Source organism: Aulonocara stuartgranti (assembly GCF_965226115.1).
Source record: "Aulonocara stuartgranti genome assembly, chromosome: 17".
NCBI classification, from domain to species: Eukaryota; Metazoa; Chordata; class Actinopteri; order Cichliformes; family Cichlidae; genus Aulonocara; species Aulonocara stuartgranti.
Window position 1 is genome coordinate 1,594,046 of NC_138953.1, and position 26,821 is coordinate 1,620,866.

At 42.3% G+C, this 26,821-nt stretch overlaps 1 protein-coding gene across 3 annotated transcripts in view; it reads left to right on the plus strand.

Moving 5' to 3' along the window:
• Positions 1 to 26,821, plus strand: part of scube1 (signal peptide, CUB domain, EGF-like 1) — a 123,432-nt gene that overhangs the window by 86,737 nt on the left and 9,874 nt on the right. For all 3 annotated transcript variants that reach the window (XM_082511606.1, XM_082511607.1, XM_082511608.1), the window contains 3 exons: positions 19,433 to 19,555; positions 22,340 to 22,456; positions 26,665 to 26,787. In XM_082511606.1, coding sequence (XP_082367732.1) covers positions 19,433 to 19,555; positions 22,340 to 22,456; positions 26,665 to 26,787 — 363 coding nt within the window. The remainder of the gene's footprint in view (positions 1 to 19,432; positions 19,556 to 22,339; positions 22,457 to 26,664; positions 26,788 to 26,821) is intronic.

A 26,821-nucleotide genomic window follows, 5' to 3' on the forward strand; every position in this document is an offset into this window, starting at 1 on the left:
CTCCAAAGCACCCCTCCTCCTCTCCAGACTGTAGCCTGTTCCCTACTTTCACTATAGATCAAAATGTCATCTGCAAACATCACAGCTTGTCACAGAGACTCCTGCCTGACCTCGTTTGTCCCGTCCGTCACCATTGCAAACAAAAAGGGACTCAGAGCTGATCCCTCATGTAATCCCACACCCACTCTGAAACCATCTGTCACTCCTACCATCCCACCCTCACATGCTTCTCTGCCACTCCTGACTTCCTCGTGCAGGACCACAGTTCCTCTCTTGGCATCCACAGAGACACAGTGCAACTCCTGTGTTTCTCCATCAACACTCTTTCTCAGCTTTTAGTCCTTTACCTTCTCTCACTTCCTCAATTTGATTTTCAAAGTCATCCCACACAATGCCATCCAGTTACATTCTTCTCTGTGTGCACCTTCCTCTAATTTTATATGTTATGCTATGTCGATTCCTCTTCTTAAAGTGTTCAACAGCCATTTCCATCCTTTTTGCAAATTCCACCACCGTTGGCATTTCTCTCCTTTACACCATACCTATCCATGAGCTCGATTTCCTTCTCCTACATGTCTGTTGGAGTCTGTCCCAAACAAAGCAAACCTCCTTTGCAGACACTCTGCGCCACTTTTCTATAGAGTAGCTCTCGCTTTTAACTAACATCCAACTTGGAGTCATACGCACTGATGCTCATGACAGCACGCCTTCGATTTCCAGATTCAAAACTAATTATGCTGTCTGACAAAGTCTACACCTCCACAACAGTTAAGGATGCTAAAATAGGCTATCTACTCAAAGATCAGTTCCCTCGCTCTTTTTACTGAACTCCAAGTTGTCCCATTTTAATAAATGTTAAGCTTCTGTGGGAGTGTTGAGAGTCACAGTCACATACTCTTCCTTCAGGATTAGTCCCACTCCATTTAGCTTCCTATGGTACGGTAGAACAGTTTGAATCCACCATCCTTGCTTCCCTTGATGGTCCTTACTCTCACCTCTGCTCTTCTGCTTCTCACTGCCTCCAAACACACGTCCTGCCTCTCCCAGTCTTTGGTCTTTGGCTGACAGTAGCACCTTCTCTTTGTGTAATTTCACCTTGCTGACCCATGCCAACTACATATCAGTAAAGATTTGCCTGAAAATAAAAGTTTATTTTGGTGTGTAATAGAAGATGTGAACAGGTTTTCAGTGTGGTACGTTCTGTGAGTGATATCTGATGTGTAGAGAGACATTTACAGTAAACAGCCCACAGGTGATGGACGTGAGATAGATGTCGACGTAGAATCAAGGAATTGGTCATTTTGCACAAGGCAAGATGTCCAGAATCTGGACAGCTGGTCTTATGGAAGTATGGTCCTATAATTTAAAATACTGTGTGCGTGCATGTCTTCCAGATAAAGTGTGTCTGCAAAATGACTGTGGGGCAGTCTGAGAATGTGGCATGTAGGTGTGTGAAATTCTGGAGCCAGAGCTGTCTCAGGCCTGCAAGGCAGACGACGTGTCGGCAAACTTTGAGATGTTTGAACAGTGAGGCCCACGCTGGCCTTTCTCGCTCTCTCTCTCTGACACACACACACACACTCTCTTCTTCGACCTTGATGTGCACACGCTCACACAGACAGCACCATCCAGCTGCAAATACAGTAAATACATCCATTTACCTGCAAGAGCACTCAACCACAAGGCAAGACGAGTCAGCGTAATTTCAAATGATTAATTAATAATGTTAGCCAGCTTTGACTGGATGCATTGATTTAACATGTTATTGTTATGACACAAGAGCTTATATAAAACTAGGTCAACTAAGTCAAAAAACAAGAAAATGAATGGAAAAAATTATCAAAAAGCAAACGTGGTGCAAGTGAAATCATTAAAAAGAGAACAATGTAAAAATTAAAATCAACAAATCAACCAGTAAAAAGGATGAAATCCATAATTTATGATTATTAAGATGACAAAAAAATTTAATAATGAAAAAACATGATCTGTTATTGTCACCCTGTAGCTTGTAAATTGTTGACTTTAATCATTTCAATATACAATTTCTCGGGTATGAATTTCATAACTAATTTTAAACTAATTAGCTTTACTAATGGGTACCTGAGTTTCATGTTAAATGCTGTTGGAGCATCACTGATCTTTGAGTTTGTAAAGCTGTGTGGTCCCACCCTGTGTTACAGTACAGTACTTAAATCATGTCACAACTTGATTCCAGTGTGGTGGCACTAGATTTTTTCATAATGCCGAGGTAGTAAGCAAGTGTTTATTTCTCCATTTATATGTCATTACTTGTACTTGGTATGTCATTTATGCTGATATGTTTATCCATCTGCTGCTGTTACACCATGTACAGCTGTCACTGTTGTATGTGGTGTAACCATGTACTGCTAACAGTGCTACTAATAATCGCTGTGTTCATAAATGGTTTACTAAGGAGGAGTAATGCTATATAAATGATATTTACTTGCTAATACCTTACTAAAAGCTTAATAGCGTGACTGATTTATTTCATTATGACAAACTGCACAATAGTACAGCTGGAGGGGGTCAAAGTAGAACCAATGCTCCTTCTTTGCTCAGCCATAAATACTTGAAGATAAAGTCACGTAAAGATGTAAGACCTGCTTTTGTTTTGAGGTACCTGCTGAAACAACTGGTGCTGCATCCTTTTGTTGTTGTTGTTTTTTGAGTCGTTTTAAAGACAGAAATCAGTCAAAGGGAATTATTGCACACGATGTATACTGAAAATGATTCCAGCGACCCTTTCAGCACCATCATCTGCTGGCAGTTATGTAAAGATCACAGCTGGAAGATCATCTCTTCAGATGTCAAGTTAAGAGCCCAGCATCTTGTGCGAACACTTACACTGTCCCTTTGGGTGATTTGTGATGCTGACAGAACCCAGCATTTATAGTGGAGAAAAAAAAGATTCCCCGCTCTGCTTTTTTGCCTTGAGTTAGAAAGATGGATAGGAGTGCAGTCCAGCTGTCCCACGCCCACATAATTTGGTTGTGGATCAGCCCCCGGGCTTCATAAATCCAGCGCTGAGGGGAACTGAGAAACACAGAGCAGGCAGCTCACATCAGTGTCTATCAGGTCAGAAAACATGTAAGATTGGAGAAATATGGCCACAGTGTGACATCACCCACAGGTCCTTAAATGTGGGCTTACTGTTTGCCTCTTCATTTGAAATGGCTACAGTGAAAAAGTGATCAAAGTCAACAGCCCAAGAAAAACGCGACCGCATCGCCATTAAAGCTGAAAGACGCAATGACCAGTAGGTGGCTGTGGCCATCTTTTACTTACAGTCCATGCTTTTACCCCGTGTCTCATGCAGAGTTTACTGTTTAGTGTTCAAGATCCACTCATGATACTTTACATATGTGTGATAATGGTTCCTGTCTGACGACTGGCTGAAAAACAGTCTCTAGTGTCTAAACTCTTTGGATGTGCGTTCATTTTCTGAACCGTGTGTGACGCCTTATCAGTTCCAATTTTCAACTTACTGGTGTATATTAGCAACAAAATTACACCCTTTTAAGTGTCTTAAGTTAAGAATATTTGCTTCACTTCAGCCAGTCCTGGATGTAAAAGACTGAATATTTTAACATCTTCCGTTAGGTTGTGTTAATATCATTACTGTGTATATGGGCTCTCGACATCATTCAATCTAAAGCGGGGTGACAGCTTCCTGTTACCTTGGAGATGCAACATCCTGCTCCAGGACATATACGCGTATTTATGTGCGTCGTGTGTGTGTAGGTGTATTCCACTCTGGTGGCGCGTGTAATCACAGTAGTGTTAGCAGTGTATTGTAGTGCATAGGGTATAATTGCTTGCATTTAGCAGTTTTCAGAACATAGTAGTTAGTGGCAAGATAAGCGCCGTGCTATGAGGTGGTCTCCCGTCTAATGTGCCTCTAAATTGCTTGATCGAGACAGACAGCTCTCCTTCGGCCTGTTTGCATCCAACTTAAATCTAAAGCCAAGGGGATGTGCCCTGTCGTGCCTGTCTATCATAATCACTTCAATATAAATATGTAGGGCATGTTTAAAACCCACAAGTCTGATAAACGCTCTTTCATCTGCGCTGAAAGACAAGGCGGTTCAGCCTCTCACGATGACAGACACGCCAACCAGAGGAGCCATTTCATCACAGGCTCTCGTGCCGACAACTGGGTCAGAGAGAAAGACAGAGGGAGAGGTTGTTTTTAACAGCTTCCAGATGTTTGATTAGATGGTGCACACTGGTGGTTATATGTTACTGTAGCACATGTGTGCGCGCTTCTGTTTTTGCAGGTTAATTAACGCAGATTTCGGTTGCATGTACGCTGTTGGACCTCTGCGTGCGGTTATCTGTGTTTCTGTGTGGTCGGCGTACAAATCCCACTACAGTGGCACCGAAGACACGTTCCCACTGGCCTGCATTCCTTCTCTACTTAAAGAGAAGTGAAAACAAACAGACAAACATACATTCACATCAAACCGAGACAAGGACATGATCACAGCCATTCATGGGGAAATTAATAGACCTTTACAGAAGGGGAATCATCTAGATGAACAATTGTGCTCGTCCCTTACTGTGAGTTTGTCTTTCTGCTGATCTTTGTGTTTTGAAGCAGAACTAGTGACTGAAAAACACAAGCATAAAGAAACAACTTGTCAGTTAACACATACCCTGCTTTCAGTCTACTATGATTAGCTATGGTTATGTTTCAATTTTCTGCTTCATAGTTGCACTAGGAAGTTTAATTATGCTACATGTGCTATGAACGTTCTGTAAAAGTCAAGCACTGAACATGAGTCAGTGGCCCAACACCTGCAGGTGATTGTACATTCCTGTTAGCTGTCTCTGGAGTTCACTCAGCCCCTGAAGGACACATGTGTAGTTGGTGCATTGTGGTGTAGTGTCTCGAGGACCAGTTCACACGGTCATAATAACTGGCTGGTATGCAGACACCTGCACAGAGCTTCACACTCGTGATGTGAGGATGAAGCTGTGACACTCTTGTAACAACACCAGTTGCACATGTGACACCTTTTTTATATTTTGGTACAAAAGTGATCTGGTAGTGTGGCGTGAACTTGCTGTGACAGCATTTTTAATCTTGTTTACATTCTTTATAGATGCTCCCGGTCAAGAAAACACGGCGGGCAGGTGGCTACGTTTGACCAAAATCACCATCACAACCTCAGTTACTAACAGCATCTGCCTCCTGAGCCACAGTCTGGATGCGACTCATTCAGTCTTTCAATATGACACATTTGTCCGACAGTTTATATAGAAACATAATTTAGTAACTCGTATGTCACTTTTGACCTCGGGAGAAGTCGCAGGTCAGTGAGATCAAGCCTGAGACACACTGACTCAATCGCAGCCGGCCGTCTCTGTTCCAGCTGAAGCGGGCTGGATCACTGACTCTTTCACTGTTGTGAGAGTTTGGAGCCCTGGCCCACATGCCCTCGTGGAGTGTTTGTTATTAAACAGCACTAGGATCGAACACTAGGATCATTTAATACCTGAACAAATACACGCTGCCTCCCGGCATGATGTCTGTCCCCGTCACCACCAGCACCCCGCAAAGAACACCTACGCTCTTCAAGAAAACTAGATCTCCTTTCCCCCGTGCATAATTATTTGTGGAGGTTCATGTTTCTGCAAATTTATTCCATTTAATTGCTTTTTACTGCAAATATTTGGTAAAACCACACAGCTTATACTCAGGAGGTCTGTGTGCACATTCCTGCAACAAATCTTATATTGGCTTAAGTGACCAGAGCTGTATTCCTGGTCAGTCTGCTTCAACGAAATGGACAGGCAATCATACTGGAGACCCTACCGTTGACCTCTGGAGGCAACAGTCAGAGTTGAGGAGTTAGAGTCCATCATTCCTCCAGTTGGCTAGTATAGTCCACAGCACTGATCACTTGGGCCAGTTGCTAGGTCTTAATCAGGCTCTGCAGCATCATCAGGGTCTCCACTGGAGTCAGGTTTCTCATTCCAAACACTGGGCTCCTCAAACCCAGCCTGAGGCTCACAGAGAGAAAGAGAAGGGGTCGGGAGGCCTGTTTCCTTTGGCTCAGGTGGATGTCAGCAAGTCTTCTCATTTGTGATTTTTTTCTCTTTTTGTTAAAAGGTTCCAGAATATTTTCTTTAGCAGTGCAGACAGATTTTGCAGGAGTGACTTAGTGAGTGTCATGTCAGGTAAACTTCTCCCTCTCTGTGTTTGAAAGTCGAAACGATGCTCTGCTCTAAACTTTTATGACTGTTTCCAGAACCACCGTTTTTCTGCGAGATTCTCCTCTGCTGCTACACGCTGTTAAATTCATTTCTTCCGTGTTAATGCACACTTTTAATTTCTACTGAGAAACACTCCAAATTCAGCATTGCAATAAACATTTTGACACATTTTCTATCCCTAAAGAAGCCGTTCATTGTCTCTGTAATGTTTGATTTTGTGTTTGAGTGGCATCACACTCTCAGAAAATTCATTACCTAGGTTCAGCTGGAAGTGGACTGCTCTCGCCAGCTTTTTATTTACTTTATTGTAGTTGATAAATTTCTCGTAAATCCAAATCCTTAAAGTGACTTTACAAAAGGTCTAAAAAGTACTAAATTTGGCTGTTGAACATAAACATTCATACACAATCGGTTTGAATCGTCTGGTAGACCTACGTGGTGTTCAGAGAGACGTGGTAAAGGTTGGAACTATTGATTGGAGGCTGGAGTAAGTTATTGATCGTCTAGAGTAAACGTCAGACATGGATCCCGAGAGACAGCCTGTGGGTGTATCTGTGTGTGTTTGTGTGTGTGGTGGTGGTAGTGGGGTTGAAATGTTCAACCACTCCCTTTACAAAGGCAGGACACATCATTGCATGTGCACCCTGTCAGAGAGTCTCAGCTCAGTCCAGCTTGTTTTGCAGTTAGTTCACCTGCATTAACAAACCCACGACCTGCACGATGCTATCAATGTGCTCATTATCCATAAAGGTGTTCTTCTATTGTTTTCTCATGCAAACACAAGCAGAAGTGCTGTGTTGTTAGCTGTGATAGCACTGCATAGCCCAGCTACAAATTATGTTGTTTAGTGTCGACTGTACTGTCAGTAAACACTTCCTTGATGATGAATGTCACGTACCTTGGGGGTCCTGTGATTTGACCTCTAGCACCATCCTGAGGTTGCCCAATGCAAATACTCTGGTTTATGATTCCCCTGAGTTTCTCAACAGCACTTTTGCTAGGCTTCATCCTTTGCGCTCGTAGCCAAATCACTCTTGTTTCTGATGAGTCAGCTTCCTGTGAGGAACTGCTGGCTGCAGCTAGTCTTGTTTTAGGTGTTACAAGAGACAAATAATTCCTCCAGTAAACTGACAAGTATTTTTGAAAGCACCTTCTACTCTCAAATGTTCCTTTTAAAGACAGCATTACCCACCTGCTTGCTAGCTGTGAAAACCTTAACTCATATCAATGTCCTTGTGTTCAGTGATCTTATTTATTGACGTTATCCCATTAGACAGTTTCCAAGGATAAAGTCCCACCAAATGCTGTTGGGTTTTATTGTCCTGTTTAGCTCACTCACCCTTTGACCCCTTGTAAATTCATCATGATGGCTAAAGGCAAAATCGTCTGAATGCAAAATTAAAAGGCTAAGCTTGGTGGAGAGGTGCATGAACCCACTGAACTGTGATGCAGGAAACTTTAAAGTTGTGAAATAATGCATTGGTCTTGGTAGAGGATTGCACTCTTTTTATGATTATATAAAATGACTGGGTTCCTCAGGTGATATTTTATGCATTTTCTTAGAGAGAGGATGAAGAGTTCCGCCATTTGCGAAGGAGTCATAGTAGGAGCCGCTCCTCCTCCTAACAGCTGAGGCGGTTTGGGCATCTGACTCCTGGATTCCTCCTGCATGGATGGATGGATGGATGGATGGATGGATGGATTTGCAGCAGTGGTTCCGTGTAGAAAGACCAACTCTGACATGCCACACATATCACACAACCTCACTTGTCTTTAACTGTCCTGTGTCTTCTCTCTAGATGTGATCATTTCAAGATGTGCTAAAACTTAATGTATTTATTTAACCTCAAAGCTTATTTAAGCTCCATTCAGGGTAATTACATACCCCATTATAAGGTTCAGCGGTCCCTGGTGGGGTCATTAAGTGTGGGTTGTGTGTGCTAGTGCTTGCAGCTGCCAGAATAATTAGGAAGCTTTCTGTGTTGGGTAGATGGTGGTAGCTACCTTTGTTACATTAGAGGCATTAGAGGAGACAATGTGGGCAGAAGGGGAGTGATGGTGTGTGTATGTGTGTGTTCCTTAGTTGGTATATAGGCCAGTATACCTGAGAGAATTTAGGTAAATTCTTTTTAAACGATTACTGAACTTACTAGATGCAGAAAATGAACCCAAAAAAGCTCTTGACTTCCTAAAGTCTCAAAGTCCTGAGGCCAAGTGTGCCTGGGCTGGTACCTGAAGGGAAAGATAGCCATGCGTTCTGCGGTCAGCCACAGAGGAACAGGAAAGCAGCTGATTGATTTAAAATCCTCAGAGAGAATCAGAGCCTCACGTTAGACACGAAAGAGGAAGATACAGAAAAATACAATGTGTAAAAAAGAAAGTAGGAGCAGATGACACACAAAAATGAAATCCAAGTTGAATTTCTGACAGTGAAGAGCAGAAAGCAAAAAGGAGCAATCAGCAGCCTCCTTGTACTTATCTGTAAGTATGACATCACAGTCTGGAGTGTTCGACAGGCTGTTGCATGTGTCTGGATGCCCTTACCTGTCCTACACTCCATAAAAAAGAAAGATCCCTGAGCCTTATTTTCTTCCCATCAGCCACGGGGAAATCTGTTTTAGCGCAGCCAGATGGAGGGACAATCCCTTTACACGGGGCACGGCGGGACACAGTTTACTACATTTCTACTGTGGCGCAAAGCCAGCTCATTCTGGATTCCTGTCTCAGCTCCATATTTAGATGAAGAGTTCATTCAGCAGAAACTCCCTCAGGATAGAGACTGAGATGATCGGGCCAAAGAGGCTGAGTCTGCCCTGCTGGAAAAACACAGTGGATGACTTACTGTTTTATGGGGCTCCTATCACGCCACACTGAGAGAACGTGTGCGCGTACTCCTGTGCTCTCACCACCTCTTACTGATGCTGGTAGTAACTGGCTCCAACTGGTTAAAGCTACACACTGCATTAAATGCATGCTACTTCTTACATGTAATGGTGCTGTTAATTAACACAACAGCAAGTTACCACAGGTGCTCCTCTTCACTGTCACAGCATCACAACATCACAGTCCCTCAAAATCACAAACTCTGGAAGGTTGATGTCAGCAACCATGCAAATCTTAGATCTATTAGTAATTATTCAAGAGAAATGTAAGACTTCAGTCTCCATGACTGCAGTGGATTATCCCGTCTAAGCAGAAAACTATGTATGGCAGGAATATGACACGCTAAAATAAACCAGAAGGTTTTTGCGTGTTTGTGCTCTTGTGCTGACTTCTTCACTCAGGCCATAAAGATCTACATTTTTAATATATAAGAGTAAGCCATGTAAGTGTAAGCCACACTGCTTCTTACATGTGTTAACATTTTCATGATATCCATGAACCATCGTACGTTTTTGCTGCAGGGTTTTCATTTTTTTTTTCCCAGTGGAAGATTACTTGGGAAGTGGGGGTTTGAAAAGTTTTGATTGTGAAAGTTTAAAGCAGGTAATGTGTGTTTGAGACTCATTTAGTGCCACTAAAGAGACAACAACAAAACACTTACAGCAAAAGGCACTGTACAAAGATGATCCAGCAAGAGCCAATAAAACAAAGAAATACTTGAGACACAAAGATGTGGAGAAAAGCCAATTTACAACTAAAAGTAAAGACCCAACAATCACATGATGCCCTATAAGCAAGCACTTGGCGACAGTAGGAAGGAGAAACTCCCTTTTAAGAGGAACAAAGCTCCAGCAGAACCAGGTTTGGAGAGCAGCTGCACTGCACCGTCACCGGTTGGGGGTAAGAGGAAAGAGAAGAGATCAGAGAGAGACAGGAGAAACGACACACTATGAGAGAGACAGCCAGAGTTTAATCATCACTGATGATTAAAGTATGATGGTGTATAGATACAGGGAGTGAAAAGAAATGAGTGAAGAGTAAACAGGGGCCCTCCCACCAGCCTATTGCAGCATAACTAAAGGATGGAAGCTCGTAGCAGAGCCTGGTACCTGAAGGCTCTGCTTCTCATTCTATTTTTAAAAACTCCAGGAGCCATCAGTAAGCCTGCAGTCTCAGAGCAAAGTGCTCATGAGACTCTGAGACTGCATGTTCTGATAACAGTGATGCTCCTCAAATGAATGAGGGGAGTGATACATATCTGCTGAATGTGCATGCTGAAGGACATATTCAGATTAAGAATAACCTCACTGTGTCATGGGAGGCTAAGGCCAGTTAAGCCTAAAAGAAGGATGTAAAAAGTACATTGTAACCTGATTGGAACCATTTGCAACTCTATGAGGAAGGAGCCCCGTTTAACTCCACAAACCGGAATTTATTACAAAGATATGTTTTAGGCGACTGCATGACAGTTAATTTAATAATAACATTGTTCTAATCTTTGTATTACAACATTGTGGTCAGTGGTGATGAACGCTGCACTGAGCAGGACAAGCACAGAGGTGAGCCAACTGTCAGAGGCCATAAGATCGTTCATGACCTTCACTAGTGCTGTTTCTTGTTCTTCAAGGAGACCATTCCTTTGCAAGTGACCAGTTAACTACCTGACAACTCATTTTTGAAATAAAAAAAGTTAGAAATCAGTCTATAATTAGACCGGTGGGCCAGGTAAGGGTTTAACTCTCACCATGTCACGGTAAGCTGTGTGGCAGGAAGTGGTTGGACCCAAACGCAGGACTCAAAGACGGAATATTAAACTTGAGGCGTTGGCTTTATTTGCAGGCAAAACAAACTTAGACACATGAGAACTATAAAACAATAACAAAACTCAAACTAGGAGGGTTAACCTAAACTGGGAATCTCCAAAAGGTTGATTCTGTTCATCTGGACGTAGCGTTTTGTGGGAGAAACGTTTCGTCACTCTTCCAGGTGACTTCTTACAAAGGTTTCAATCTTATAAACAGTACATTTACATAATGACTGAAACCAGCCCACTGAAGGAACAATGGGCTGGGAGATTAAAGATTGAGAATTTGCATAATTAAGATTAAGGAACTGACCTCCCAGCCCATTGTTCCTTCAGTGGGAAGGAAACCTGCAGTCAGCTGAGGCTGAAGACGTCACCTGGATGGGTGACGAAACGTTTCTCCCACAAAACGCTACGTCCAGATGAACAGAATCAACTTTTTGGAGATTTACTTTCCTGGATGATTGAGATGCATCAAGACCTAAACTGGGAATACATGGCGTGGCAGGTCATAACCTGATGACACAGCTAACGCGGAGGACGTGACAACAGGGAAAAACACAGGGCTTAAATACATACTGGCATAATTAGGGAATGCGAGCCACGAGGGACAATGCAGGCATGATGTGACACGGGGAAGCAACACTGAACCCAGAAACATGGGACAAGGATTACCAAAGTAAAACAGGAAACTGAGACTCAACACCAAAACGTGGAACATGGGAACACGAGGCATAGAAATGGTGTGACACAGAAACCATAATCCAAGGACCAAGAATGTAACATAAGCAAAACCTCAAAGTCAGAGCTATCAGTTCAATAATACCCGGTAGCTTGGGTCTGTGGGACTGAAGACTGATGCTACAGAGAAAGATGTTATTGTGGGTAAACATCAGCAGTTGTGTATACTATGATTAGAGTTACTCTGCTCAAGTGTATCAGGGAATAAATTCATAAAGCCAATGCTGGTTGAATTAATACTTGGCTTATCAGAACACTGGCTCTGTTTTCAGAGACAAATATGAGGGAATAGGATTTCCTAGCTTTATGGAAAGGTTTTTTTTTATAGAGTAAAAACTATTTTCCAAAGCCAAAGATCAACTGAATGAATGCAAAATTATTTACTCTCCAGCTTGCATGTAATCTGCTTTAAGGTGCACAGTATTACAAGAGATTCAAGCATCTCTGATATGCTGCCTTGTTTTTCAGACGAGTATCCAAAGTCTTACACTGTGAGAATTGATCTCGGTGGTAGGAAAACTTGGGTAGCTGCTCTGCATTGTGTTAGTATTACAGAAGGCAGCATTCAGCATAAATGCACAAATTCAGATGGGTCTCATTACACTGGAGTGAACATAACAAGATTATATGTAATAAGAGATCAAGAGCAAAATACTGTTGGTGTGATTCAAACCCTCAAAATACACAGACTTGCCCTCTGAGAGTACTGGCTGACTGCTGGAGCATAAAGGAGGCGACGGATCGGCTGACTGACCGGCTAGTCATCGCAGAACTGGCAAATACCACAACTCTGGCAGCAGCAATCCATTGTCCACTTCTGGATCTCAGCACAACTGGAGACAGAAGATGGTGGGAAAAAGCAGACACTAAAAACACAAAAAGTGAAAACTAAAATAAAACCTAAAACCATAACATTGCTGAGTAGTTTGAACTTCTGGATGTACCAAATACACCAGTCTGGTCCTCAGAGTCTTTTCTCATTTATTGGTGTATTAAAAAGTAACGTTAGTCAGTGTTTTAACCATTTTATGAAACTAACGTTAAACTGATTAGCTATCTGGATATACAAACAATAAAAAGACACAAATCTGTCCGTGGTAGTTGATGGTCTAGAAAAATAAAACCTTCCTGTTTGAAATGTCATCTAAAAAATAACTATCGATGCAACCAAGACGTCAAATTGGAGACAAAAAAGCAAACGTAGTTGGTGGGAACCTTCTTCCTCGTCCCTCGCCTTCTTTCTCTGTCATCATATACTTTCCTGTCCTCTCCCCCCCCCACCCCCACCCTTCCCCCCACTTCAACACACACACACACACACACACACACACACACACACACACACACACACACACACCTACTCCACTATTTCTCTGTAGTGTCTTCCTCAACTTATTCCCTGGTTTAAGGGCTTAGGTGTTAATCCCTCACAGTTTTCATCACTTAGAGCACCAATCAAAAAAGGCTTAGTGTGTATAATATGCCAGACCGTTGTCCTCTTTCTCTCCTCTTTTGTTTTCTCGATTCCCCATCCACCTTTTTTCCTTTGGGCTTAGTTCTCCCTGTGTGAGTAAACAGAAAGACTTTAGTCCTTATCTGGAAAGGATGCACTTGTTCTAAAGAGATTTAAAAGAAGAGTACTAAAATGTATTCCTAAGAAAAAGATGAACTATTTTGAAGTTTGGGTTCATCTGAGGCCGCGCTAAGTTGGAAGAGGGGAGGAAATAAGATTTGAGGTTTGGAGCTGGTGAAACCAGAAACCAGCAGGTTTGTGGTTGGCAGTGAACCTGGTGCCTCAGGGTTGCCTTTGCATTATTTGTTCTGAATCTGTGGCTGTGGATTGCTGCACCACACCTGAGCTAGAGCTCAGGTATCCAGATTTTATTTCACTGGCACACAGTTTCTAGCAGGACCACATAACTGTTTGAGTGCTGAATCATCACAAACAGTGTTTACATAACACTGGCTGACGAAGCATTGTATAATGATTGTTAAGGTCCTAAATCCAAACTGCTTCAGTTTTAGAATTGTCCTGGATTACCGGTGTATAAAACATTGTAACGAAAGCTGCAAATGTGCCGTAGCAGAAAGCAGACTGAAGAGGACAACAGGGAAAACTGCTCTCATCTCACCATCCTTGGCAGCAAGAAGGCCCAAATATGATTTTAATGATGCTTCTCTGAAGTCCTGGCACTCAGTTTCCTTTGCTTCCCAAACTTTTCTTTACTTTACATTTGATACTTTATATTCATATTTATAATTAAAACTTGGATTACTGAAGAATTCTTAGAATCTGAAAATTTATGCTACAATTTTTTACAATTAAGCCTAAAGTAGTATTTTTCAAATGTAGAAATGGACTGTATCTTATGCTTCATTTCAGTCTTTTCTTAACCTTAACTAAGGTTTTTAACCATAACAACCATAACTTAACATTCATTCATGTGTCATTTGCAATGAGCAGATAAACTTTATTGTCATCTCTGCTACATACAGTACAGTAGAGAGACGAGACGACGAGGCTCCAGTTCCATTCAGTGCAAAAAAACAACAATATATGTAGGAAGAGTAAGACTAAATATACGCTTAGAGACTGAGGTGAGGGGAGTAAATATACACTTTGAGGTAAAACTGTTAAAGGATAACTTAGGTACTGAAATTATGTGATCTGGCATCCATCCATCCTTCTGCTTGTCCAGTTCAGGGTCATGAGTGGGCTGGACCCTATCCCAGCTGTCTCAGGTTGAGAGGCAGGACCCTGGACAGGTCGCCCATCTGGTGCAAACTTTGTGTGGATGTGCCATCCTGGAGGAGCTGTGCTACTTGTGCAGCCTGAATGGGCTGTAGGTACGGTCTCATCCTACCAGCACTAGCAAAAAGCAAAACTAGAGAAAAGTCCATCAGGACAGATTATAAGACAGAGCAATGGTGTGCGTTCACCACCTGCAAATTTATTCTCTTTTGGGGAGTGGTCTTGCTGTTGCTTCACCAGTGCACCTATTGTCATTTTGTCCTATTGATGTTTGTACCAAAGTACCTGAAATTGATTCACAGTGGTTTATGCTTCCAAATTGAACAGACTGATACTCTTGAAGTCGAATTGACTCTCTGTTATACCGTGACTATAAATTTTCCCTTCATTTTTTGAGCAATATAAATAGACAAACATCTGTTTTAGTTACAGTCGCCAATGTTTCTTTACTAGGCTTATTTCTCAATCACTGAGTCTGTCTCCCAGTTGTTTGACTGGTTTTATTGGGTGTAGCTAAGTAGCACACATCAAGCTGTATGCCAAGAGTGAAAAAGACATCGATTCACTGATCCACACCACCATAAAATGCAGCATTGGAATGTCATTGCTGCTTTACTCGGATTGGAAGAGTAAAGTCGGATGGTAACAAAGAGAGGGAAGACAGTCAGAACTGAGGCGATCGAATTAGCAGAAAGCAACATTGCAGACATCGAGGATAGCTACAGGTACCTAGGGCAAATGGGAACCATGAAGATAGCGCTAGGAAATCTGCAACCACCAAGCACCTGCAGACAGACAAGAGGGTCCTGAGGGGTCAACTGAACGGTGAGAACAAGATCCGGGCTATCAAGACCTACGCCCTGCCCGTGATCAGGTACCCTCGCTGGGATAATGGGCTGACCAAAGGAAGAGATTAAGGCCATTGACATCAAGGTGAGGAGGCTCCTGACCATGCATGGAGGGTTTCATCCCAAGTCCAGCATCCTGAGACTGTATGCTAGGTCTGGGGAAGGTGGCCGGGACTGGTGAGTGTCAGAACCACAGTCCAGGATGAGACAGCGAACATCCACTCAGTGTGCTCAGTGAATACCTCAGGCAGCAGAAACCAGGAAGGACAGGGCCCTGCACGGTATGCACCACCAGCAGATAGAGGAGGTGGCTGATATGCGCTTTGAGTGCTCAGAAGAGTGGAAAAGCGCTATATAAGAACTAGTCCATTTACCATTTACCATATCCAGAAATCCTACCAGTGGCTGGACAAAGCTGGACTGAAAGACAGCACAGAGGCACTAATCATGGCAGCACAAGAACAAGCTCTGAGCACAAGATCCATAGAGGCTGGGGTCTATCACACCAGGCAAGACCCCAGGTGCAGGCTGTGTAAAGATGCTCCAGAGACAATCCAGCACATAACAGCAGGGTGCAAGATGCTAGCAGGCAAGGCATACATGGAACGCCATAACCAAGTGGCCGGCATAGTGTACAGGAACATCTGTGCCGAGTATAACCTGGAAGTCCCGAGGTCAAAATGGGAGATGCCCCCAAGGGTGGTGGAGAATGACCGAGCTAAGATCCTGTGGGACTTCCAGATACAGACGGACAAAATGGTGGTGGCTAACCAACCGGACATAGTGGTGGTAGACAAACAGAAGAAGACGGCCGTAGTGATCAATGTAGCGAATGACAGCAACATCAGGAAGAAGGAACACGAGAAGCTGGAAAAGTAAGAAGGGCTCAGTAAAGAACTCGAGACGATGTGGAGGGTGAAGGTGACGGTGGTCTCCGTGGTAATCGGAGCAATCGGTGCAGTGACCCCCAAGCTAGCCGAGTGGCTCCAGCAGATCCCAGGAACAACGTCTAAGATCTCTGTCCAGTAGAGCATGGTCTCAGGAACAGCTAAGATATATGCTCTTATATACATTTATTTTTTCATAAATATATGAATATACGAAAAAATAAATGCTTAAAGAGTTTTTAAGCTGATGGCTGCACATTAGACCTCTGAAATTATAAACTGGATCCATTTAAGCCTTAGAATTACTCTCAACATTATAGTATTTTATACAGTTTCTAAATCAGATACATGGACAAGATAATACGTGCACTGCAATCTGGAGGACCAAAGTCTTGTCCTGTTTACTACTTCCACAGATTTCTCAGATTTCTTGAAGAGAAGGTTCATGGGTGGACATGCAAAAGTGTGACAGAAGAATATGCAAAGGATGGGATGAGGTGGAGACAGGTGGTGACCACCCTTAAATGGAGCAGCCAAAAGAAGTATAAAATGATAAAATCGAGAAACTGCAGTTTTCTGCTGACAAATATAATTCTTATTCAAGGTTCTTTATTATTTGTCACATGCATAGTTATACAAGTATAACACACAATGAAATGTAGCCTGACACGCTCCTCGACATGTGCAAAAAAATTATTCTTAACTAATTGTTTAGTTATGAGATGTTCCACCAAGTTCTTTCTTTTCCTTTTCCTTTTCTAGATCTTTTATTTCATGTAACATGGTGAGCTGTTTTGTTATTATTTCTTCAAAAAATATTAGATATATATATTGTATTTCATACCCATATGGAAAAGAAATAGTAAAAGATTTATATATATCTTTTCCATATGGGTACTCTTACTCATCACTCGTGATTTACTACGCCCCAGTTCTTATGTTTTATAACAATGATGCAGTCAGCTGTTTTCTGTCTGCCAGCTGACTGTTTCCAGTCCTCAAATATTTCTTTGTGATTCTGCAGACAAGATTGGACACCACAAAAAAACAATGGGCTGTGAAATGTCTGCCTGAGCAACCAGCTTATGTCTTGCTACTGTACCCACATGGTGTATGTTTAAATGAAGCTGTCACTTTATCAGCCCCCCTGCCTTTTGTTATGTTCTGCTTGAGAAAAAGGCATTCAGGGAGAGTTACAGCAGGGCGTTTCTGATTGAAAAATGCAGAAAATATAAAATATAAATATCAGATGTTTTTGATTAAAACACTTTTTTTCACAGCATTATGAGAGAAAAATTGGTTTTAATCTTTTTCCAAAACTTCTTTCAGGATGTTTGTTGCTGACATTATTACTGGTTATGATATTTGTCATGGAATTACCAAAGGCTTCTTTTCGTGCCCAAAGATGCATTTGAAATTCAGTTCAATTCAGTTTTATTTATACAGCACCAAATCACAACAACAGTCCCCTCAAGGTGCTTGATGTTGTAAGGTAGACCCTACAATAATACATACAGAGAAAAACCCAACAATCATATGACCCCCTATGAGCAAGCACTTTGGCGACAGTGGGAAGGAAAAACTCCCTTTTAACAGGAAGAAACCTCCAGCAGAACCAGGCTCAGGGAGGGGCGGGGCCATCTGCTGTGATTGGTTGGGGTGAGAGAAGGAAGACAGGATAAAGACATGCTGTGGAAGAGAGACAGAGATTAATAACAGATATGATTCAATGCAGAGAGGTCTGTTAACACATAGTAAGTGAAGAAGAAACACCCAGTGCATCATGGGAATCCCCCAGCAGCCTATTGCAGCATAACTAAGGGAGGATTCAGGGTCACCTGGTCCAGCCCTAACTATATGCTTTAGCAAAAAGGAAAGTTTGAAGCCTGATCTTGAAAGTAGAGATAGTGTCTGTCTCCTGAATCCAAACTGGAAGCTGGTTCCACAGAAGAGGGGCCTGAAAACTGAAGGCTCTGCCTCCCATTCTACTGTTAAATACTCTAGGAACAACAAGTAAGCCTGCAGAGCGAGAGCCAAGTGCTCTAATAGGATGATATGATACTACAAGGTCATTAAGGTCACTATGTATTAATAGACCTCTCTGCATTGAATCATATCTGTTATTAATCTCTGTCTCTCTTCCACAGCATGTCTTTATCCTGTCTTCCTTCTCTCACCCCAACCGGTCGCAGCAGATGGCCCCGCCCCTCCCTGAGCCTGGTTCTGCCGGAGGTTTCTTCCTGTTAAAAGGGAGTTTTTCCTTCCCACTGTCGCCAAAGTGCTTGCTCATAGGGGGTCATATGATTGTTGGGTTTTTCTCTGTATCTATGAAGCGCCTTGAGGTGACTTTTGTTGTGATTTGGCGCTATATAAATAAAATTGAATTGAATTGAATTGAATTGAATTGAATTGAATTGAATTAAGATAAGATAAGAAAAAAAAATGGTCAAAAATGACTCCAAGGTTCCTCACAGCGTCACTGGAGGCCAAGGTAATGCCATCCAGAGTAAGAATCTGGTTAGATACCATATTTCTAAGATTTTCAGGGCCGAGTACAATAACCTCAGTTTGATCTGAATTAAGAAGCAGAAAGTTAGCGGCCATCCAGGTCTTTATGTCTTTAAGACATTCCTGCAGTTTAACTCATTGGTGTGTGTTATCTGGCTTCATGGACAGATAGAGCTGGGTGTCATCAGCATAGCAGTGTAAATGTATGCTATGTCTTCTAATGATGCTGCCTAAGGGAAGCATGTATAATGTAAACAGAATTGGTCCTAGCACTGAACCCTGTGGAACTCCATAATTAACCTCAGTGTGTGAAGAGGACTCTCCATTTACATGTACAAACTGGAGTCTATTAGATAGATATGATACAAACCACTGCAGCACAGTACCTGTAATACCTACAGCATGTTCTAATCGCTCTAATAGGATATTATGGTCGACAGTATCGAACGCTGCACTGAGGTCTAGCAGGACAAGCACAGAGATGAGTCCACTGTCAGAGGCCATAAGAAGATCATTTGTAACCTTCACTAAAGCTGTTTCTGTGCTGTGATGAGCTCTGAAACCTGACTGAAACTCTTCAAATAAACCTCTGCAGATGATCTGTTAGCTGTTTGACAACTACTCTAAATTAATACCAATGGTACTGAAAGTAGGTGTAGATAATGTTACATCTAATTTCATGACTCAAGTCACATTTCATAAATCACAAGTTCAGTTCTGACACAAAGTTTTGCTGCCTTTCTCTTTTCATTGTATTTTTTCTGCCCAGACATTGATGAATGCGAGGAGAATAACGGAGGCTGTGACCACTTCTGCCGAAACACTGTGGGCTCCTTTGAGTGCAGCTGCCAAAAAGGCCACAAACTTCTCACAGATGAAAGGACATGCCAAGGTCAGTCGCTCTCAGCTGCTAGTGACACAGTTTGACTTTTGTATATCACCAGCTGTGACAAAGTGCTGTGGCATTAGTGAACACAGTGAAGCATGGAAGGAAAATCACTGCAAAATAATTTATAGTATTATTCTGGATATATCATTTCCTGTTCTTTTTGTAAATAAAATTATTGTAATAAATTATGTTACTATTAGTATATTAGCAGTAGTGGCTTATGCATTTGTTTACCAGTCTGATCCTGTGAGAAGAAAAAAGTCTGGAAGGGCATCTGGCGTAAAATCAAACCTTTGTGAATAAGGCAACAACTGAAAGTAGCTTCTGATGCTTCTTCTTCTGTTGTTTTATTATAAATGTCAGGCTAAAAAGTCTGTTGCTTAACTGAAATGAGAGCAATGATATTGTGCAGCACTGTATATAAAGATCATAAAGTCACTTTGACCTCTCGTCAAGTGCAAAGATACAGTGTACTGGAACTACCTCCACTTCCTATAGTTGTGCTAAGTTAACATGCTACTGGACCTTTTGGCCTTTTGTTATCTCATCTGAACCTGTGGAAAGTTAAATACAAATACTTCCATAAAATCCAAATGTTTCTCAGAATGTAACGAATGTGCTTGTTGCAACAGTGTAGCTGCTTCGTCAGCTGGGTGTCTAGTCAACAGGCCTCCTTAGTGCTCATGCTTATATGACCAAAGGCAGATTCCTGGTTACAAGTCACAGCAAGTGAGACAGGAGGCAGGCAGACACAAAATGATTTTTTTATTAACAATTAAACCTTGAGGTACTTCTGCCCTCAGCCTCAAATTCCCAGGATGGAAAAACTGTGTAGGAGTAACTCTGCATTGCTTTTGGAGTGTTTAAGAGCGTGGTGTTGAGTCCCGTCAGCCACATCACAGCACCACTCTCTACTTCTGACACACCTATGCCACTGTTTCGTGGCTCCGAATAGCTGCCCCGTCTAGCATGTTCAGCCTCAACATAACCTTAAAATGAAATATACTGTTTCATTCGTAAACATCTTCTGTGCTTCTGAGTAATTCCAGAGAAAATAGCTTCTGGTTATGCACTACATGCCAACTGTAGAGCATTTTCCAGACCTAGCTGAGAAACTTAAGCAGAAAGATTAGTTGTTTGCCACGGCTGCATCATTAGTTTCCACGAATGATTCCCTCCATTCTTACTGTTTATAAAGACGGGATATTGCCAGCACTTAAATAAACATCTAAAATAGCTATCAAAACACCTCATCATCACCAAGGGTGTATCTCACTGAAAAAACGATCACGCTCCAGACATCAGCGCTGCTTCATTCTATCCTAAATCACTATATGCAGCTCCTGTGTTCCCAGCTCGGTTTATTTAAACTCTAAACAGACGAGCTATTCCTACGTCCTGACATGGACGTTTGCCTGGAGTATTTACCGAGCCAACGTCCAGCCCCTAAAAACTTCCTCCATTATAACATGTTGTATTTTTAGCCTCTTTAAAGCCCCACAGAAAAGCCTGAAATAAACCAGGTGAGCCTAAAAAGCTGCCCTCCATTCCTGCTAGGTTAATAATATTTGGCGCAGGAGAAGTACACAAAAACACATACGCAGGCAGGCATGCGCACTCGTGCACACATATTCACACTGATGCAACAGTGAATGTGCCTCAGCCTCATTCCCGGGAAGTTTTTCCAGCTTTATTAGAATAAGTCTTGTCCTAGTTTAGTGTGGGATGCTTGAATCTGTTTACTCTAACGTGCACATTAATGACATGGCCTCTTCAGTACTTGGTGAGCACCCTGAAATGAGTCTTTGCCATCAGATTGTTGATAATCTACTCATTCCACTGACCTTTACTTCTATGCAGCAGGAGAGCCTTTGTATTCTCTTAGATCTATTTGACTGAACCTGTCCAGAGATGCACCAGCAGACTTTTGTGAAACTTTTGAAGTGGAAATACTTAATACCCTGAAATATTTGTCATCAGAATACAAATTTGTTTTGGATTTGAACAATCGCAGTCATTCTTCTCCTTAATTGACTGAACATTTGTCACTATCCTTTGTGAATCTCATGTTCTAGTAGCCCCGTGACAGGAAACAAAATGAATATTGTCTAATATTGATGAGAGGGAGGGGTAGATATGACCGGGAACCCAAAGACACCAGGCACACTTACATAGTAGCACCTTGTCAAACCCAAACCCTATAATACACCCTGACTTACCCTAATCGGACCATAATGTACAAAGTCAACATTGTATAAACTGTATTTAACAACACAGACCGCCAACTCATTAGATAAGCTTAGGTCAGTATGAAAGCAGCCGACAGAACGATGCTTTTAGTCTTTACCCTTTGAATGAATATCCAAAATAAAGGACACCATGCTACAAATTTAGGGTCATTTAAGGGCACATCATTTTTTATGAGAAGTGTGTATGAAGGCATATTATAGTGACCAATCATGGGACTAACAGTTAGTATTATCTAGAAGGGAGTCGACACAAGAGACAGACTTAAATTAAAAAGAACTGATTAAAAATAAACTAACAAAAACAAACACAAGGCCAACATAGACTGATGTAAAGGGGGAGGATGAGAGAGCAATGCCTGACAGCTGATGGACCTGGTAAGACCCTCCCAGGTATGCTAGAGGGGTGGATGCTGGCTCAAAGAACGCATGCCCAGATGAATGGGGAAATGAGTGAATGAAGACATTCTGTATTATTACACTGTAGTATTACTTTGACTCATTTCCTCCTCACCTGTTGTGTCTTTTCGGTCTTTCTCAGACATTGATGAGTGCTCCTTTGAGAGAACCTGTGATCACACATGCATCAACTACCCTGGCAGCTTTGAGTGCTTGTGCAACAAAGGATACATCCTGTACGGTCTGACTCACTGTGGAGGTGAGTGTCAGCTCAGATTTATTTCCCAGAGAAAGAGAAGAATACATGAAACACAACAAGATGATGAAACTGACTTTTTAACACAGTTTTTATCTAGTCTTAGACAATCGATAGGATCTGTTCGTTTGTGTAAAGGTGCAAAGAAAAGGAAACATAGAGACAGCAGGTAGAGTTGGAGGTGGCACAGTTGACGGAGCTGGAGTGACCACAATGGACAAGACTGGAAATGAGGATATCAGAGGGGAAACTAGGCCAGGCTGAGATGGTGTAGATATATTGGGCAAAGGGTGTTTAATATAGAGCTGGGAGGCACAGATGCATGGATGCAGTGAAGGAGGATATGTTAGGGATGATCTGCTGTGGTGACCCCTAAAGGGAGCAGCTGAGAGAAGAAGAAAAAGCAACAAGAGAACAAGACCTATGAATGAAGTCCGTTTGTGAGTTAGACAAATCACATTTCATTGGAAATTACAGAAATCCCCCAACATCAAAACAATGACAGCAGAAGTGAGTAGCATTAATAATCTGTAACAGGGCCATTTGCCAAGATGTGCAGTGAGCTCTTCAGTATGATGTGTTTGCTTGTTGTGATGGTCAAAGATGACAGGCTCTATGGGGTGATCTCAGTGTGCAGTGCTTAGTACTTCCTTTGACCAGTACTAATGCTCGTCAAAGGAAGTACAGCTGGTAAAGTACTGGCAGAGCCGTGGGTGCAGAGGCTCCCTAATGCGTGACACAATAGCTCTAATCTGACAGAAGGCTAAAAACACAATGCTGTGTGTGCTAGAAAGGCATCAAGACACACAGGAAATCCAGCCTGCTGTGTAAGGGCTGTGCTTTATACAGGGAGTGCAGAATTATTAGGCAAATGAGTATTTTGTCCACATCATCCTCTTCATGCATGTTGTCTTACTCCAAGCTGTATAGGCTCGAAAGCCTACTACCAATTAAGCATATTAGGTGATGTGCATCTCTGTAATGAGAAGGGGTGTGGTCTAATGACATCAACACCCTATATCAGGTGTGCATTATTATTAGGCAACGTCCTTTCCTTTGGCAAAATGGGTCAAAAGAAGGACTTGACAGGCTCAGAAAAGTCAAAAATAGTGAGATATCTTGCAGAGGGATGCAGCAGTCTCAAAATTGCAAAGCTTCTGAAGCGTGATCATCGAACAATCAAGCGTTTCATTCAAAATAGTCAACAGGGTCGCAAGAAGCGTGTGGAAAAACCAAGACGCAAAATAAGTGCCCATGAACTGAGAAAAGTCAAGCGTGCAGCTGCCAAGATGCCACTTGCCACCAGTTTGGCCATATTTCAGAGCTGCAACATCACTGGAGTGCCCAAAAGCACAAGGTGTGCAATACTCAGAGACATGGCCAAGGTAAGAAAGGCTGAAAGACGACCACCACTGAACAAGACACACAAGCTGAAACGTCAAGACTGGGCCAAGAAATATCTCAAGACTGGTTTTTCTAAGGTTTTATGGACTGATGAAATGAGAGTGAGTCTTGATGGGCCAGATGGATGGGCCCGTGGCTGGATTGGTAAAGGGCAGAGAGCTCCAGTCCCACTCAGACGCCAGCAAGGTGGAGGTGGAGTACTGGTTTGGGCTGGTATCATCAAAGATGAGCTTGTGGGGCCTTTTCGGGTTGAGGATGGAGTCAAGCTCAACTCCCAGTCCTACTGCCAGTTTCTGGAAGACACCTTCTTCAAGCAGTGGTACAGGAAGAAGTCTGCATCCTTCAAGAAAAACATGATTTTCATGCAGGACAATGCTCCATCACATGCGTCCAAGTACTCCACAGCGTGGCTGCAAGAAAGGGTATAAAAGAAGAAAAACTAATGACATGGCCTCCTTGTTCACCTGATCTGAACCCCATTGAGAACCTGTGGTCCATCATCAAATGTGAGATTTACAAGGAGGGAAAACAGTACACCTCTCTGAACAGTGTCTGGGAGGCTGTGGTTGCTGCTGCACGCAATGTTGATGGTGAACAGATCAAAACACTGACAGAATCCATGGATGGCAGGCTTTTGAGTGTCCTTGCAAAGAAAGGTGGCTATATTGGTCGCTGATTTGTTTTTGTTTTGTTTTTGAATGTCAGAAATGTATATTTGTGAATGTGGAGATGTTATATTGGTTTCACTGGTAAAAATAAATCATTGAAATGGGTATATATTTGTTTTTTGTTAAGTTGCCTAATAATTCTGCACAGTAATAGTCACCTGCACACACAGATATCCCCCTAAAATAGCTCAAACTAAAAACAAACTAAAAACTACTTCCAAAAACATTCAGCTTTGATATTAATATTGCCTAATAATTCTGCACTCCCTGTATACTGAAGGTCATGGCGATGCATGTACTCTGCTGGTACCTGTAAAGGGCATGAACTGAATCACACAGCAATGGAAAAAGGTCATTTAATTTTTGAAAAGGTAGCAATTTATAATCTGTCCAAGGAGCCTGGATAGAAAAGGTTCTTGAAGACGTTTCACCTCATCCAAGAAGCTTCTGAGAACTAAAGACACAGGAAACATCTAAGCACAGAAGTAAGCTAATAACACTCAAGTGAAAGCAGGAAAAAATAGTGACAACACTGAAGCGCTTTGGTGTTCTGAAGGCAGATGTTTTCACCTTTAGCAGCTTTAGATATCACATGTACCTAAGAGGCAGTTACGCATGTACAGTAGGGAGAGGCTAGATTCTCTACAGTTTGAGGCAATGAAAAGACTTGTAAAATGGACAAAGAGTCCTTGAGAAATGTAAAACGTAAAACTTAGTCAAGATTTCGGGTTGATATGTGATTTGGAAAGGAGAACTTTGTAAGTAAATTGTACTCTGTGGGCGGAGTTTAGTGTCTTCTAGGGCCGTTAATCCTAGGGTGCTGGTACATGGCTGGTCTCTAAGGCTACGTTCACACTGCAGGTGAAACCGCATCAAATACGATTTTTTTGACCCTATGCGACCATCTATCTGATCATGGTATGACAGTGTGAACGGCACAAATCCGATATTTTCAAATCCGACCTGGGTCACTTTCATATGTGGTCCTGAATCCGATACATATGTGATGTTTTAGAAAGCAACTGCTGTTTGATGGTCATGTCGCATTAAATCCGTCTTTTACGTCACTGACACGAGACAGACGCCAATTATCAGCGCCGGAGAAGACATGGTGAACGCTTCCTGGCCCTCCAGTGAAACTGTTGGGAACAACGTGAACATTTTATTTGTACTGTATAATCTGCAGATTCTGACAGAAATCTGCAGCTATCCTTTGAAGCAGCGCTCCTCTGAAACAGCAACAAGGATCATTATTAGGTTAATTACATTATTATGTAAATAACAAAATAACTTAAAGCAAAATTGGGAAACGTAAAGTCCGAAGTCTTTATATTAAGGGCCATCAGTCAAACAATACTGTTTGCTCTGGGTCTAAACAGAGCGCGTTGTGTGTGACGTCTTCTTTTGCGCATGCGGCCGCTTTGAGCGTTCACACTAGAGCGCGTTTGCTGTCGCATTTTATTTGTAGTGTGAACGAGCAGACAAAAAATCAGATTTGATCAAAAAATCTGAATTGAGCATCAAGACCTGCAGAGTGAACGTAGCCTAACTCATTTCTCTTTCCTTTCATTTCCACTGCATGATGTCCAATAATACCATCCATCCATCCATTGGCTTCCGCTTATCCTTTTCAGGGTCGCGGGGGGCGCTGGAGCCTATCCCAGCTGTCATAGGGCGAGAGGCGGGTACACCCTGGACAGGTCGCCAGCAGGGCCTGTCCAATAATACCCTCAAATATAAATAATAAGAGGGAGAGATTTAAATAACCCAAAGAACACAGAATGAAACTCCAGGATGAAGTCCATGTATAACTGCTGCTAAATTAACCTGAAACAATAGACAGAGTCTAAAATGACCTTTAAGCCGTATTCATCTGCAACCTTCCCTTAAAGAGCACTACGAGTGTTGCATAACTCAATCCATCAATTTTCCTAAGTGTTTATCCAGTTAAGAGTTGTGCTGGGAGTGAGGGGGTGTGGGTGGGGCGCTTGCCTGGAGCCCATCCCAGCTATTATAGGGTGGGAGGTGGGATACACCCTGTACAAATCGCCTCTCCTTCGCGGTGCATAAAATCCATTAGACGTGAAAGCTGAAAAGTGAAATGCCAACGCACGTGCTGTAATCCTGTCTTTGTCTTAGATATCGATGAGTGCAGCATCAACAACGGCAGCTGTGAGTACGGCTGCATAAACACCCAGGGCAGCTACGAGTGTGTGTGTCCACCCGGACAGAAACTCCACTGGAACAAGAAAGATTGCATCGGTAAGCACCAGCCCACACACACCTGTGTGTACAT